The sequence below is a fragment of the Gouania willdenowi genome, chromosome 9, assembly GCF_900634775.1.
Source record: "Gouania willdenowi chromosome 9, fGouWil2.1, whole genome shotgun sequence".
In the NCBI taxonomy this organism is placed as follows: Eukaryota; Metazoa; Chordata; class Actinopteri; order Blenniiformes; family Gobiesocidae; genus Gouania; species Gouania willdenowi.
Genome location: NC_041052.1, coordinates 12416117 through 12434488, shown reverse-complemented (window position 1 = coordinate 12434488; position 18372 = coordinate 12416117). Strand labels below are relative to the sequence as shown.

Genomic DNA, 18372 nt, shown 5'->3' with positions numbered 1-18372 from the left:
TTTAAGTCATTAAACGACCAAAGACAACCTTCTGATATGTGCATCATTAATAGATGTGTTGATGTAGGAGGCGAATGAATATGCAATATTTGGATGGGCACACTCAAAGATTGGTGTTAAAGGAGGCTCTAATGTTTTTCTCAGTTTTGTGATTTTAAGTGTGTTGCCTATCATTAGTAATAAAAAAGTTCATGCAAGTGCTTTCTCATCGATCTTAAGCAGAAAGACTGACGAAAGCCAAAGAAAAAAAATGCAAACTGAAAGATAATTGCTTCTAAACATTGCACATGAGTGAAATATAAACTTTAAAGAAGGACTAAAGGTTGGTACATATGTCTTTAATTGATCAAGCTCAGAATGTTCTCCATGGGCTGAATGAAATTACTGATTCGAGTCCAGCATATTGCAATAACATTATCACAAACTTCCAGAGAAAACAGTGTTATTAATAAGTGAGGAAAAGGCATGAGGTGATCAAGGTGAATGAATAGTGTTGATGCTAAAGCATATGTGAAATGTGTCTGAAATAACATTAACTCAAAAAAAATAGAACCGCTGTTGGCATCCAGACACTGGGAGTTTGAAATAGAGATGAGTTGCTGTAAACCCGACATGAGCAATTCTTATCACAGTCGGGGCCACATTTAGATAATGTAAAATAACCTTTTTTAATCCCACAAAGGGGAAATTAGCATTGTTTCAGCAGCAGTAGTGGTACAAAATGACCACAGATTAATTTTAGAAACTAGCATTATCAACATTTATGTTAGTGTTTAGAAAAATGACCAATCTGAGCTTTAACACAGGAAAGAGCAAAGGGATAGTTTGTTTTTGGTGTCATTTTGTGGTTTTGTGATTATTTTCTAATTTTGTGCATATTTGTTTTTTTGTGTGTTTTTAAAAGTATTTTTGTGCATTTCCTCTCATTTTGTTTCGTTGTTTTGTGTGTTGTGTTTTTATAGTATTTTTTTTTTCAGGAGTAATTTTTGTCTGTATGTTGGAATTTTGTTGTTTTTGAGTAATTAAAAAAAAAAATGTTTTGTCATTTGTATTCTGTTGAAGTCTTTTCATTTTGTTTATTTTTCGCATTTGGGGCATTTTTGTTGTTTTTTTGTAGTTTTATTTGTTTTTAAAGTCATTTTGCATATATTTCATTATCATTTTTGTTGTTTTTGTGTGTTAGTCATTTTTGTACATTTCTCTCGCCTTTTGTATATTTTTCTCACATTTTGTGCTTTTTCGGTCATTTTGTGTTTTTGGTGTCATTTTGTGTTTTTGTGTGTAGTGCATTTTTCAGTAATTTTTTAATTTTTTTTTTACAATCGTGTTCATTTAATTTGGGGGCATATGTGGACCCCGGGATGCACAATTAAATAAATAAATACACTGTTCATTATTTAATTAAATACATGTGTCAATAATTAAATACATTTTACATTTCATTTTAATTCTGAAAAGTAGGAAGTAAAATATTTAGCTATTTATTTCAGGGAGTGCCACAATTAAATAAATAAATACACCGTTCATTTATTAATTAAATGTATCAAAAATTAATTAAATCAATTTTACATTTCATTTTCATTCCGAAAAATATGAAGTATAAATGTTTCATTATTTATTTATTTCATGGTCTGGTGTTGCAGCACTTCATGAAATAATTGTATCTGTCAAACTCGCTCGTTAAAAGTCTGGAGGCGGGGTTAACATCAATCCCGCCAAATCCATTGCTTTGGTCTTCATGAGTCATGGCGGCTACGACAATGGAGGATGTGCGTGAACTTTCCAGGAAGTTGGTGAGAGATTTTAGACCTCGCTGAGAATGTGGAAGCAGGAATATAGTACACAACTAACGTACAGCTTGTATAGCGCCACTCAGTGTATCAGAATAATGTTTACGACCTCTGCCTCAATCCATTGTCAAGGATCGATTTAGCTTGACTTGATGTGCAGGTAACCAATCAAGTGTTTGACTGATTAAATTAATTAATGAATTGCTGCAACACCAGACCATGAAATAAATAAATAAATAGTGAAATATTTATTCTTCATACTTTTCAGAATGAAAATCCAATGTATAAATTTAGGGGTGTCCCGATCCGATGTCAGCCTGAAAACGAATATCGTGGTCAAATTTCCGATTTTTTTTTTTTTTAATTTTTTTTTATAATTTGCAATTCATTATTTATTTAATTCAATTGTAGAATACTGTAGATATTATGTTGGAGGTTAATGTTTATGGAACTAATTGGTTAATAATAAATAAGTCTGTTTTTCTCACACCTACTCAAGTCTTTTCTAACATTCCACGCTACAAAACAAGTAATTATTATTTTTTTATTAAAAAAAAAAAAAAAAAAAAGAAGTAATAAAAGTATGTATGATTCATGCTGGTATCGGATCAGTATTGGTATCGGCCGATACGCAAGGCTGCAATATTGGTATCATATCGGAAATGAAAAAGTTGTATCGGGACATCCCTAGTAAAATTGATGAAATTGTTTATTGACACATTTCATTAATTATTGACACTTTTAATTAAATGAATGGTGTATTTATTTATGGCACTCCTCGTCCTCCATAGCTAATCAACAATCAGTGAATTTATTCATCTTAAATGCAGTTTTGCTCAACAGTTGATTCACATTCTAGAACTAATTAGCAGTGTTATGTATTCTAAAACTGATCAAACGTGACCCTGCACAGTGGTGACACTCACCACCCATTAGCTTTGAAACCTTTTTATCTGCTGCCCTCTAGTGTTTAATCACTGTACTGTGAACCTGAAGGAGGTTTATTACATGGATGGATTATTAATCCCTGAGGATAAGAGGGTTTGTTTTGGTTATTCTTACCGGGGCACAGCAGCTTTTATTTAAATAATATACAGGTGAAACTGATGCAGTTCTTTATAAAGCAGGTCAGATTATGAACTGCTCAGATGGAGCCTCTTCCAGTGTTACTGACACATGGTGGATAGGATGGAGGGAGATGATAAACTGGAAAAGTCGTTTTGGTTTTATTTTATTTGTAATTTTTTTGTAACTTTGTTCTCTTTTTTTCATGCAGGGGTGTTAAATTCATTTTAGCTGAGGTGCCAAACACAGACCAACTTGATTTTAAGTGGGGGGTCGATTACAGGCAGCAAAAACAGGTAACTTCAACATTAATGTGCTGTAGTTTGCACTTTAACGTAGAGATGATATGTATGTAAGCCACCAATATACAAACATCAGTCCCTGCAACAGTTTTTTGCTGAAATTTCTCTGATTTTGTGAGAATTTTTAATTTACCTTTGGGAATTTGGTGGAATGAATAGATGAAAATTACAAGATTTTATTTATTTTTTTTTAAATTAAAGTTCTTTAAATAATTTGAAACATTTGAAAATGACTGCCAAAATGTGAAATAAGCGTGGGCTCACCCTGGCAAATATTGTGGAGTTTCATTGAATCTACATTGAATTTTACACAATTAGTTATGTTTTCTCTGCCATTCTCACTTTCTCCTGTGGGCCGAATTGGATGCTCTTAAGGGCCAGATTTGCTCCACAGACCTTGAGTTTGACACGTGAATTAATGGCTGCCAATTTTGTATAAAACCATATTTAAAGTACAATAATATCTGTTTTTCCCTGTAAAATTATTAGATTTGTGTCTATGTTTAATATGTTATGGTTTCATTTATTCAAACTGGCCACACCCAAAGAACTCATAAGGACACAACAAAGCGATCAGCAGATGCCTCTGAGGAAGACTGACAGTTGGCAGTCGAAACATGTCAGGAGGTCAAAGTCAACTTCAAAGTAAATTTTAAAGTCAATTTCCTGAAAAAGGTTGTCTCAAGAAATTACACCACAACATGTTATTATTAAAAATAATAATGATAATAATTTAAAAAAGGCTAAATGAACTGGCTGGAATTATGTGTCTATGCTTGTTGGAATCCTTACACTGGAGATTAGGGGGAAGAAAAGTTGTCAGAAACGGGCGATGATGAAAGAACGGAACGTAGACGATTCTTAGGCTGAAAGGTCTGTAAATATGTTATCACGTGCTTATGGTTTGGAAACAGTGGCTCTATCTGTCAAACAGGACAATGAGAGTAATAAATATGTTTCAATGTCACCTGCCATCAGGCGTTTCTGAGAAACATCTCGATGTCCCGCCCTAAACAGCTCCACTTCCTCCCACTGCCTCTCCCAATCTACCAGAAGCCACGCCTCTACTTTTCTGCACGCGCATCACGGAACATAAAAAGGTTGCATCGCATTGATATACTGTAGGTCTATGGGTCAGATAAGAGCCAAAATCATATTTACCTGTTTACTGTTGCACAGTTCTACATTCACTTTGATTGACAGTCTCAAAAACAGGAAGTCGAAGCCTATTGGCTGGGGGCACTCGGCGATCGTTTCCATTTGTATAGGGGTCTATAGGATGAAGAAGGGACTTATATACATTAATATATATGAATGACCACTGGCAGTAGATCATAGTAACACATTTCAAAAGAATCATACATAATCATAGATTTCTCTGTAACTCAGGATATCAAATTTAAGGAAAGTTTTAAAAAGATATTATTTGATCTGATGTCTGATGTGTATGACGCACGTCTGATTGATGCTTTGTTAATGTAATGCTTTAGTGGAGCAAACTAAAAAGAATTTAAACCTGAATTGATAGCACCAGTGCTAGTAGGTGTCTTGTTTTTCCATTGGACTTCGATGGTCCACCTGACACCTCACGTGCAGACCCTTATAGTGTGAGTGGTCAGACAGCTGAGGGTCACGTCTTCCTATGTGCTGCACATTAGTGAGAAGAGGTGGAGGTCAACCTCTCTCAGACAGAGACAAATGTGGTCCCCTTCACCTGCTTTTGTCTTCAGCTGCATGTGTTGTTGCTCCATCAGAGGGTAATTAACATAACAGGCACCCCAGTGATCCCACACTGCTCTTCTGTCTATACACAGCTCCTGTTACACTTTACGGCCCTCACAGCAGGACACTTCCAACAAGATGCTGTTGTTTCAATCAGGCACCAAAAGCAAAGTGGGCAACGTGTGAGAAAGTGTCCGACTTTTTCCACTTTAACGCATTCTTTAAGGTTTCAGGCATTTTTAAAAGTTTAGGCCAGAAATGGGCAACTTTTATCACCAACATGACATTTAATACATGAAAGATCAAAGGGTTGTGTGGATTTCTGTTGTGGTTTTGTGTATTTTTGGAGTCATTTTGCATCTTTTGTTTTTGTTACCTCTGCCATGGAGGAAATCTTTTCACCATTGTTTATTTGTTTGTTTGTTAGCAGGATTATGTCAAAAGTACTTAACGGATTTTGACAAAAAATGTAACCAAAGATAAACCTTATGCCATGAAAGATTCAGTATTTTTTTTGAGGGGGTCAATATACTGATTCTGGATCAGTTTCAAAAATTAAAAAAAAAATCCCTTTCTCTCATCATTGGTGAAATATCTTTATGAAATTAGACCGAGTTTCATCAATCCCGGATTACGCCCTTTATCGCAAATTTTCTTTTTAAAAATTGAGGGTGCCCATTTGGACCAACTGTATCATTATTAATGGATATAAATACGTTGTGTATTTTTTGTTTTTGTTCTCGGTTATTTTTTAAGTCATTTTGCATGTTTTTCTGTAATTTTGTGTGTGTACTTTGAGGGCCACACAAAATTAGACAGAGAGCCACATGTGGCCCCAGGTCCGCCAATTGCCCATGTCTGGTTCAGACCATTACAAGATTACATGGTCTTTCAGTGATCTACAAATAAGTAGATTTTATTTTCTCTGCAAATTTGACCAAAGCACCAAAAAACATATATAAATATGGAAATGAACATATTTAGAGGTAATTTTATATATGTATGTACTTGTAGATATTTGTCTTCTTTTTTTTTTTTTTTTTTTTTTTTTTTAAAGTTAATATATTTAAATGTTAAAATGCTTCTAACATTTTCAAATTAGTCACGACACATGATGGAAGTTTACACAGAAACAGTTACAGAACAGCAACACCTGGAATGCCTAAAATCCATCCGTCAAATATGATAATCTACACAATATCAACCCTACAGTTGACCTTTTGCACTGAAAACCCAGCATGAATCATCAAATTTGTAAAGTTCCAAGTGGAAGTCTTCAGTATCGTCTTAAATTGCAGGATGTGGTCGTGTCTACACACAATAGAGACCCTGTGAAATTCCTTCAGGGACGTCTGGAACCCCTTTAAAGATCTGGGAGTTCTCAAGCGCGGCTGTCTTTTGAAGGCCTCTGAATTCCTTTAATATTACCTGTCAGTTTTCTTTTTTTTTTTGAAGGATCCATGAAAAGTCTTCAATCGTTACCAGATTCTGCAAATAGCCATAAATGACTGTCAATAATGGCAGAAAAAACCCAGGAATGATCCCTGTAGGATATTGTCAAAGCGTGTACTCACAGAAACAGAAAGGTTGAGATATTTGAACACTTTGGACTTTTTGACACATTGGAAATTTTATATTTCAAATTGTGCTTTTTTTTATAAAAGACTCAGGAAAAACCAACCTGATTTCTGCATTTGAAGTTTAACTTTTCTTTTTTTTTTCTTCACTTTCACAGAGAATCCTTGCCATTGGATCATTTAGCCAAAACTTTTGATGCAACTCAGTCAGAAGTGTGAATCATAAATCCTAACTTTCACGGAATTCTTTGTTGTTAAAATTGACATTTCTTCTTATTTTGCATTTCGAAATCCAGATCCGTAATGATTCCCAACAGAACAAGAGACATCAATCAACATCTCCTTACCTCATGAAGGAAACTTACTGGAAATCCATTTTTTTGGAAAGACTTTATGAATTCATAAAATGATGCTACTAAAGTTGAAACAAATGCATCCAGATGCAAAATTGCAATAAATCACTATCTAATCAAGATGCCAAAAACTCTGCCTTGAATTCATACATGTGTGGAAATGTTGAGTATTTTTGAACTTTTGAACTGCTGCATGGATATTATGGATAGCCCTGCAGCAGCTAATAGGTTTGCATGTTCTCTTTTAGTAAACATTTGGGTTCTGTCTCCACCCACAGTCCAAACACATTTATGTCAGGTTCACTGGAGACACAAATAAGAAAGGACTTCTGTGCCATTGTGAAATCTATCGCTCTTTTCGACTGCAGGAGACATAGTCAATGTGCAATGGTTGCAATCGCTGCCAGAAAATGTAGACATGCTAATATTGTTGAAAAAGAACATGAACATATCTTAAATCTGGGCTCGACTGATCTAGTTTGATTTTTTTTTTTTTTTTTAAAAAAAGCTGTTGTGTAAAGTTCATGCACATATAGATAGATTTTGTTGAAGAATGTCATGATGATGACATGGTTTCTGCAGAACGGCACTTTTTTCACTTTTAATAGGAATAATTGGTCTCATTTATGTTATTGTTTAGTTTATATTTTAGTATATTCACCTGAGTTGAAAAGGTTATAGGCTGCCTACCCAGAGGAAATGTCAACATGCCCATGTGTTAAAGTCAAATAAAAAAACGTGTTCATTATTTAAACTGTGTTTTTTGGGGGGTTTTTCCCCCTGAAATATTGTCTCGTATCGTTGTCGTGATCTTAATTGTATATCGTCTCGTCTCGAGACCTTTGTTCGGTATATTGTCCAACCCCTTTTACACTTTTTGTATAAATAAAATAAAAAGAATTGCACTACATGTTGACCATCAACAGCATGTGCAGAAAAAATGAATGAACTCCTAACATAGTGATTCCCAACCTTTTTTGGGTCGTGACCCCATTTTGATATCATAGATTTTGGTGACCCCAGGGACTTTATTTTTCTAGAATTAGTTTTTGATTATGCTTAAAGTGTGTTACAAGTACATACTGTAGTAGCCAGGATTAGTGCACAAAGAGACTAGATTTATATTTTAGAAAGTTTAAGTATAGGTTACAGTTGATATTTATTGAGTGTGATGTGGTAATTTTGAAAAAAAAAAAATAAATAAAAAAAAAAAAAAATATATATATATATATGTTAATCAGTCCATTTTCTTTCTTTTTTTTTTTTTTTTTTTTACTAATTCTGCCCTAATGGCTTGAGGACCTCCTCGGACCCCAGTTTAAGATAACTGATTTAGACCAGTGTTTTTCAAACGGGGTACATGTACCCCTGGGGTACGCAGTGACACTACAGGAGGTACTTGAGAGAGAGAGAGAGTGGAAAAAACAAATGAAAGCATAAAAAATATGGGGTTATATTACATTTTTTTTTAAATGATCTTGATTAGAACATGAACTGAAAATACATGGGGGTGTTTCTAGGGAGATTACTGGAAATGATGAAAACTTTAGGAATAATCATATTCATGAGACACTAAATACTGTTTCATTCAACTTATTTACAAAATGAGATTATTAAAAATGTGTGTTATCACTCATTTATTCTATGATTGTGCTCTATAGCTGTTTTTTCATAGTAAAATGTTGAGCCAAAGGGGGTACTTGGATTCAGAAATAAGAGAAAGGGGGGTACTGTTATATATGTATATATGTTTTGATTGTATTTCTTTTTAATATTTTGTTCAATAATTTCATTTGTCTTTTGATTTTAATTTTTTGTACTTTGTTAATTAGTTTTTCTCATATATCAAAGTTTAATTGTGCATTTTTTCTCATGATTTGAAGTGTTTGTTTGTTTGTTAGCCTTTGTTTTAAATTGTTTGTGTTTATTAGAAAGTGGTGGAGCCCTTATACAATCCTTTGGGCTTCCTTTAATGTTGTTTTATAAAATGTGTGCTAAATAAATAAATGAAAATGACTTGAGCCAGAATAGTTTGAGAACCACTGGTTTACACAATAAATATACAAAAATGAAGTCTTTGAACATTTCAAACAATAAGGACAGGTGGCTTATGGGACAGTAATATATTTTATTAGTGATATAAACGTAAAAAAAGGCTTTATTTAAACTTTGAAACCTTGTGATTTCACGTCACCCTGCAGAAAGATATAAGTAAATCAAGCCCGGGGCCCCCATGGGACCCTGTGGCTCACTCTCCTGGAGGCCCTTAATGAGCAGATGGACACGGACAACACTTTTCACCTGGTGGGATGCTGAGTCCTGTCCCTGAGTCCCTGCACATCAAAGCATTCCTGCTATGGAAACAGCAGCCCAGGGTGGCTGCTCGTAACCTCCGCTATAAATTAGGACGAAGTGGCAAATAAAGCTGCACCTGCAGGTCCTGACGTCTTCACCTCCAACACATGGACCATATGGGGCCCGCCATAGAACAGCCATAGATAAGTCATAGCACAGCCATAGAACAGCCATAGACCAGCCATAGAGTACCCATAGAGTAGCCATAGAACAGCCATAGAACAGCCGTTGAACAGCCATAGACCAGCCATAGAGTACCCATAGAGTAGCCATAGAACAGCCATAGACTAGCCATAGAACAGCCGTTGAACAGCCATAGACCAGCCATAGAGTAGCCATAGAACAGCCATAGACTAGCCATAGAACAGCCGTTGAACAGCCATAGACCAGCCATAGAGTAGCCATAGAACAGCCATACTAGCCATAGAACGGCCATAGAACAGCCATAGCACAGCCGTTGAACAGCCATAGACCAGCCATAGAGTACCCATAGAGTAGCCATAGAACAGCCATAGACTAGCCATAGAACAGCCATAGACTAGCCATAGAACAGCCATAGACTGGCCATAGAACAGCCATAGAACAGCCGTAGAACAGCCATAGAACAGCCATAGACTAGCCATAGACTAGCCATAGACTAGCCATAGAACAGCCATAGACCAGCCAGAGTAGCCATAGAACAGCAATAGACTAGCCATAGAACAGCCGTAGAACAGCCTTAGACTAGCCATAGATCAGCCATAGAACAACGAATGTCATTAACCAGAGATTAAAAATCAACAATGAAATTCCGAAAAAATATTTTCTTCTTTTCTTCATCAACAGTTTGGCTTTTATTAAAAAAATAATCCATCAAAAAATCAATTAAAACAAAAAAAAACTTAGCCAAACCTTTTAAAACATTTAATCAACAAAGAAATTACAAAAGAGTATTTCAACTTTTCCTCATCAATAGTTTGCCTTTTAATAAAAAATTACCCATTAAAAAAATAATTAAAACAAATTAGTAAATTAACTATTCATGCAGCATTGCAGTTATTTATATTGGAAAGATTAAAGATAGGCCTATACTTTATATTACACATATTAAAAAGAGGAAGAAGTAAAGAAAAGAAAAAATGTGTAATTGTCAATGAACCAACTTTGTTTGCAAGTATTAGGACTGGAAATTATATTATGTATTATTATGTATATATATTATGTGTATTGTACAAAAATTTTAATCCATTTTCAAGTCAATCTGGACGTTTTAAGCCTCAGTCATTTTTCTTCTTCTATTTTTGGATATAATATCATCAAAAGTGAAAAAGTTAAGCCCATCATGACTCTAAAGCTATGCAACCTTTTCTCTGCCCATCATCATATTCTCCTTTCAACGGCTGCCGTGAATTGGCTTTACATTGTGGACAAAAGAGTGAAGTCAAGTGTGATGTGTACTTTGTGCTCGTTGTCAGTTCCCATGGAGGTCTGAGTAAACACTGCACCATAGGCTCTACAAGCAGGTTCTCGTTCTCCTCATGCGGACACAACATGAAATCTGCAAACACACACGTGTTTTACATTCCTGGGTTTGATACAGGCTAGGAAAGCCATTGAAAACATGTTGGTGGAATTCCTATGGATTTGACTCCATTTTATTTATTCTGACAATTTCAATCATTTTTGATTCATGATGAAAAAAAGAAAAACATCTCAAATTGTCAATTTTGAAAAAATATATATACATAACTTGATATTGTTAAATTTGATATGTGTATTTTCGAGTTGGTTTGGGTTGGTTTTCCTCTATTCATAATTCAGTATTAATTAATCAGTTTTTTGTTAAGAAACTGGATTTGAAAAAAAAACAAAACCATATAAATATATGTATATATATATATATATATATATATATATATATATATATATATATATATATATATATATATTTGAACACATATATATATATTTGAACACATCACCTATTTCAAATATCAATATTTTGTTGTAATATATATATATATATATATATATATATATATATATATATATATATATATATATATATATATATATATATTTGAAATAGGAAATGAAGAGTTATTTTGCAAAAGCAGAAACCTTAAAAAAATAAAAAAAAAATAAATTAAATTAAAAAAAAGTTTTTATTCAGGTGATATGAGCCAAAATAAAGTTTAGTGGCTTTTACCAAGATGATATCTCCTCTAAAAAACTACTAAACTTTGATTTGACTCGAGTCAATTTAATGTTTTTAATGTTATTTAATGTTTATTCTTTCTTTTGTCTTTGTTAAACGTTTTATTCTTTTATTTGTGATTTTTCTTAAGTGGCTGTAACGTAAGCAATTTCCCCCTGGGATCAATAAAGGAATTCTGATTCTGAAATCACCTAAACTAAATTAGAAGAAAAAACTAATTTTCTAAAAATGTATAAAGACCGAGTTAGCTGCTTTTGCAATAAAACTCTTCAAATACCTTTAGTACACATTAACAATTATAGCAATAATGATATTAAATATTACTTTTGTGTGCAAAAAATAAAAATAAAGAATAGATTAAAAAAAATCAAGCTGAAGTTTTTTTTTTATCTGGATTTTTTTAATTTATTTTTTTATCATAGGTGAAGGTCGAGGTTTTGTTGCACTTGGGTCATTGTTGGTGTCAAATGTTCCTCCTGCTGACATGTGATTTGTTTTCAGATGTAATTGTTGTGAAAACATTGTAATAGTTCTGAAAGATATTTCTGACAGCATGACACATTTCTCACCGTGTTTACCTTGGTCATGCTGGCGTTGCACTTTTATAATTGTCAATAGTTCTCCAGTGGCTGCCAAAAATTCATATTTTGGCAACTTCAGTTTCATTATGACAAATATTTATTTCTTTTCCTTTACAAAAAAAAAAAAAGAAAAGAAAAGAAAAGACGTTTAAGGTTTACAACAAAGCTGTGAATTTCGCCCAGATAGAAAATGAAAGATAAAAAAAGAAATATTAATAAATTCACACCCTAGTTTTCGTATAAAAAATTAACAATTTATTACATTACAAGTCACTTTTTGTGAATGATTGTACCTTTAAGAAAAAAAGTGGTTAATTTTGAATATTATTTTTGTTGGATGAAGTTGAACATTTATACTAAACTATTTATATCTGTGTGTTTTGTTAAATTAAGAGGCAAAAGCTGCCAGTTTAACACCTTTCAGGTTCAACAGCAATTTGACGACCTTTAGGGAAAGTGATAAGCGTGCTGTATTTATTATTTCAACTCAGCCAATCACTGACCGCAGTTATGTAAGCCCCGCCCGTCTGATTAACTCCTACTAACCCCATTGGTTGACCTGTGTTTGGGAGCAGCCAATCAGTAGGCGGAGGTTGACGTTGATAGTGTCGCTGCTCGTGCACTTTGTTCACATGAGAGAGAAACGCGTTTGATCGCAGAACAACTGGACCGCTGCTGGATTCCTACAGGTGGGTTTAACTTTGAGCTACAACACGAATGTTAGGAACAATGCTACAATCTATAATCATGTTTATAAAATATTAAATCAACAAAGTAAATATGCGCAGTTTAACCTAATAATCGATGGTTTGTTTAAATTTAAATTTAATGCAGCGCCAGTGCCTGAGTGGCAGTGTTTGCAGAATTATTATAATACAACTTAATAGTTTGTCATTTTTGTTGGAAATCTGCGACATTTCAAGCCACATTTGAGCTTCTTTGTTTTGCATTTTCGAAGTTGCTCGTTATAATAAATATAATTACCGAAATATCATTTTGTGTTAACTTATTGAAACATATCACTTCATAACTCAGGCTTTAGCACTTTTTTCTGATTTTGTTGTTTTCTGAAGATTAAGTTGTCAGTATAAGTAAGTAAACTTTATTTGTATAGTGCTTTTCTCAAAGTGCTTCACAGTAGTAAAAATAAATACTAATCATTTGTCTTAATGATAGTTCAATAATATAATATGGTAAAATAAAATACAAATCTATAAAGAGTACAGACTAATAAAATGTGGAATTGTTTTTATCAACAGGTTAACAAATAATTTGCGTTTTAATATATATCTATATATATATATATATATATATATATATATATATATATATATATATATCTATATATATATATATATATATATTGAAAGCTAAAATATCGTAAACCTACAAGCACGTATTCACGATAAAGCATGTAATCTGCCTGTCATTGAGGGACTATTTTTGTTTGTGCTGTTTTTAAAATGTAAATTTCAATATAGGCTGCTTTTATTTTATTTATTTGTATCATTTTTTTTTTGTCAGCACATGCTGTCAAAGGTCAACACTACAAGAAGTGCAATGTTTTTAAGACAGCAATGCATGTTTTCTTATTGCAATTCAATCAATGAATTTTATTATTATTATTATTATTATTATTATTATTATTATTATTTTAATCATCATAATATTTGTGGTCATCAGGATGTCTGAGTATGAGATCGACGTGGAGAGCCTGGAGACGGAGAGCGATGAGCCGGACTGCTGCATCCTCCCGGGCTTCCAGGACAGCGGAGACCCGGAGAAAGGCCCGGAGAAGAAGGCCTGTGCCGGGCCGGGGCCGGGGCCGGGGCTGGGCCCCTCGGAGCAGAGGAAGCTCAGCCGGACTCCTAAATGTGCCCGATGCCGCAACCACGGCGTGGTTTCCTGCTTGAAGGGCCACAAGCGCTTCTGTCGCTGGAGAGACTGTCAGTGTGCGAACTGCCTGCTGGTGGTGGAGAGACAGCGGGTGATGGCGGCCCAGGTGGCCCTGAGGAGGCAGCAGGCCACGGAGGTAAGAAAGAAACATACATTTATTTATTGATTGATTGATTTGGTCTTATGTGTGACTGTAATGTTGAGTCATGGTCCCTGCATGGACTGTGCACCTCTGGTTTCAAGTTGTCTGAAATATAAAGAAGCACCATGACAACAAGCTGCTTCACATCATTAATTAAAGGCTATACTTCAGACTTTTTTTTCCTTTTTTCTAATGTCTCGTGTCAAACTAAAGGTCCGGGGGCCAAAATCAGCCCGAATCTATCTAGATGAATAATGACAGTGAAAGCATTGATCACGTAGCTAAATATTAAGTATCAGATATTTGTTATATTGAATGCTTTAGTTTTGTATATTAATTTAAAGGGAAAGTTAATTCCTGTTAGTAATGTGATATAAACCAAAAATAATCCACGAGACATGATCTTGTGCTTCATTTGTTGATTTTAATTTGTTTAATACATCTTTTTAATATTTTTCTCTTATGCCCATACATTTTTAAATTATCTACTTATTTTAGGAACGCTAAAGACCAAATCCTGTTGAAAAAAAACAAAAAAATAACAATAATTTTTCTGTGCTGATTTGTTTTGTTACAGATGTTTTTTTTTTTAAAAAAAATACATATTTTCCTTATTTTGAATATGAACATTAAATGTAAGTAATTTCTTCTGAAGAAGTTCTGAGTTATTTCCAATAAAATCTAATCCCTGAAGCATCTGAGTATAGATGGCTGACGTGCGTCACAATCATAGTGTGTTTTTTATTCCATATGCCACATTTATTTATTTTTTATATATATAATTTGCATGGGAAATTATGAAATACCAAAGTCAGATGATGAATTGCCATGTCATTTTAGTTTTGAGGCAAATATAAAATAATTTTCTGCATGGAAATTGTGATGCATACTAAAATGTTCTTCCTTAAAATATGAATAACTTCTGAAAAAGGCTCTGTCTCAAAATTGTTTAAGTTTTGGACATAAAATTGAAAATGAATTTATTTCTGTGGTTAGTAGTACATTTTTTATTATGATGGGCTAAGTTCTCAAGTTGTATTTTAATTTCAGAAACTTTTAAAACTCCTCTACAATAATTTGAAACGTTAGTATTTGGTATATTTATTTTGTGGTTGATTGTGCTGTGTGAGAAAATACTGCAAGTATTGTGTTTAGTGTAAAGTTGTACCGATATTTGATTCAGTGGCTTTAACGTGACACATTATGTTGATCTAAAAGATATTTCTGACTTTAAAGACAAATGCTAAATTCAATGATGACATATAGTCGAGCTTTGTTTTCCAACTTCTAAATTGGTTTTGTCAAGAAAAAAAACCAACCTGTACCTATCATCAGTGGATTTATCTTATTGCTTTAATATTTTTTAAGCTTACATTATAAAAAGATGAAGTGAAAAACCCAAACCTGTATCTTAATGTGTTTTTCTTTTTTTTTTTTTTTTTTTTTTTTTTTTAGGATAAGAAGGGAATGTCTGGGAAACCAAATCCCACAGAGAGGAGGACACTGTATCAGAGACACATCCGGCCCTCCACTATGCTCGCCAAAAGCATCCTTGAAGGTAAACAAACATTGAATTGTTTCTCTTTTGATAAACGTCCTTTTTGTTAATAGCAGGTGTTTAAAAGTGAAAGTGTTGGGTTTTTTTTCAAACCCTCTAATGGTGCTTCAGTTCACTCTGATCTGGCTTTATTTTAACACCTGGTGAAGGATTCACAAAGGGATTTTCTAAATCTGAAGATATTTTATCTGTTACCGACCCCACACATGAAGATAAGAAATCAGGCATACAGTATAGAAGAGTTTTGACTGTACTGCGTGTGTGTGTGTGTGTGTGAGATCTGATGATTTCAACACAGCACACAATTATTCTGTCCTATCAATTTTCCTCCATGACAGAAATCTCACGTGATCAAACCGGATTTAACAACTTTAACTAAAACGGTGTTCCACGCAACCTGGAACTCAGGATTTTCCGACCTCCTACTTGACTTGGAACGCAGAGATTCTACTCTGTACAGTCAAGGGAAAGTCAGAAATTGGAATTTTTAACTTGGAAATGCCGAGTTGGGAGTAACCTTGAACGCAGCATTACGTGTTTCTCAGTCAGCTTGACCCGTAACTTAGCTCTAAAAAGTCAAATTGAAATGCTCTTTCATCAGCGACTTTCTATGGGAGCAGATTTTTTACATAGACATAGTGTAGGCCTCATAAATCAATCAGTCTTGATTGGCTATATTCCATTTTACATCACAAGTCACTGGGTCATAAGTTGGAAGTCGATCATTTCACTTGTTTACAAAATGAGATTCTTTCAAATTTATGTTTTCACTGATTCATTCCATAGTTGTTTTTTCATAGTATTTTAAGCAAAATGTTGAGTTCGGACAAAGGAGGTACTTGGATTGAGAAATAAGAGAAAAGGGGCACCTGAGCCAAAAAAAGTTTGAGAACCACAGTTATAGGACATAAAATAATCTGGCGTTTAACGTCTTTGGTCGTCGGGTAGGAGGAATATTGGGACAAAAATAGCTCGATTACGTTTGCTTTAAAATGTAAAATGACAAGCCAGGGTTTTTGCTTTGACCCTGGATATAGTTTTAACTCTGACGTGTGGTGTGAAACTGGTTCTGACTCTACATCCTTCTGTCAGGTTACCGCCCGGTGCAGTCAGACCCTTTCCTGACAGCTTCACCATCCCTCCCTCCACCCCTGAGTGACCGGATGAGAAAAAGGAGAGCCTTTGCCGACAAAGAGCTGGAAACCATCATGTTGGAGCGTGAGTACAAAGAGCGAGAGCTGATGGAAACCAGTCAGACTGGGCCGCTCATCTTTCCTGGAATGGTCCATCACACTGCAGAGTACAACTCCTTCAAGACTGCAGCTCAGGTGGAGCCGCAGTCGTCCAAAGAACTGTGTGGCCTTCTGGGCTCCAACTGCCTGGAGCTACCCATGCAGTACCCTGCTGGCTCGGGTAACGTGGAGCTCATCTCCTCCAACGTCAGCGTGGCCACCACGTACCGCCATTACCCGCTGCAGTCCTCCCGGGGCGGGTTCATGATGTGGCCCAGGGGTGCTGCTAACCTGGGTGATGCTCTGCTCTACCAGCAGTGCCTGTTCAATGCCACGGCGGTCCAGAACATGAAGCCCGGTGCTTTGTGGGAGCCCAAAGTTATGCCTGCTGAGAGTCAGCCAGCGGAGCAGGATTCGGCTAAACTGGAAGGATCCAGAGCTGCCGTCACACAGGACTTAGCAGAGCTACAGCGGACTGAACACAAAGCTCCCAGCTCGGCCCCGGGGGGCCAGAGGGAACGCTCGGCCTTCGCTCCTCCTAAGAGGAGCTTCGTACCTGCGTTCCCCAGCAACGCTCATCCCCAGAACTGTGGCCGAGCAGGGAACGAGCAGAGCAAGGACAGTGCTAAGCTTTCCATGAAACACAACTCCTTTCACTCCATCTTCCAGCAGTCACTGAATGAAAAAGCCAACACTGGGTCCAGGTCAGACCTCAGAGCTTCACACAGAAAAGAGTGTTTTGAGGAAACGGCGTGCAGGCTGAGGGACGGAGCACCGAAAGAGAGAAACTTTGAGCGACACAGAAGAGACTTTCTCTCCAAACCTGTGGGAGGCAAGATGACGTCTGGTGACTCTCTGTCCTTTTCTGTAGAAGCCATACTGAAACGACCCACACCTGCTTTAGGTCGAGCATTCCATTGATTCATGTTAAGCTTCTTTTCTTGCACTACAAACTCAAAGTTCATCTCCATGTTTGGAGCCAGCAGCAGAACCTCCACCAGCTCTCCTCCTGATTCCTTATATTTATGTCCTATATATATTATATTTTACACATGCATGTTTTAGTAACATTATTGTGTAGGATATTTAAACACTATAAATGCTTTTTCTCATGTCAATAAATTTTATAATATTGAGCTTTTTCTATAAAACGTCTCAGATTTCTTTTTATTCTGACACATTGGACTGTAGACATGTTTAGTTTGGGATCGATCAATGTTTGTTTCAGTCTAACAGATGAATGCAAGGCAGAGAACCAACTGTTAGAACAAAAGTTGTGTTGATACCACATATATTTTTCTTCTTTTCATATTATTGGGAATGACTTATCCTATTAAGTGTGAGCAGTTAACACTCCCAATAATCCTTTCTTTTCCTAGATCTGATAATCCTAATCCAAATTGTCATTCCATTAATATCCCAGTTGACGCTTGGATCAATAGAACACTCAAACACAGAGAACACATTCAGAAACTTAATCTAGTTCAACACATGGCTTTGGCCTGGTGCAGAAAATCCTGGATGCTTCGTGAGAACATGCAAGTTGCTCCGAAAGACGATACCCAAAGAGAAATCCCTCATTTTCACTGACCAACAAAATAT

The 18372-nt window shown here is 35.2% G+C and overlaps 1 protein-coding gene across 1 annotated transcript; it reads left to right on the top strand.

Moving 5' to 3' along the window:
• Positions 1 to 12587: 12587 nt before the first annotated feature.
• On the top strand, positions 12588 to 17921 carry dmrt2a (doublesex and mab-3 related transcription factor 2a). Its single transcript, XM_028457527.1, has 4 exons — positions 12588 to 12631; positions 13626 to 13974; positions 15436 to 15538; positions 16631 to 17921. Exons 2-4 carry the CDS (start codon positions 13627 to 13629, stop codon positions 17689 to 17691), a joined length of 1512 nt encoding a protein of 503 aa, XP_028313328.1. The 5' UTR covers positions 12588 to 12631; position 13626; the 3' UTR covers positions 17692 to 17921.
• Positions 17922 to 18372: the final 451 nt, after the last annotated feature.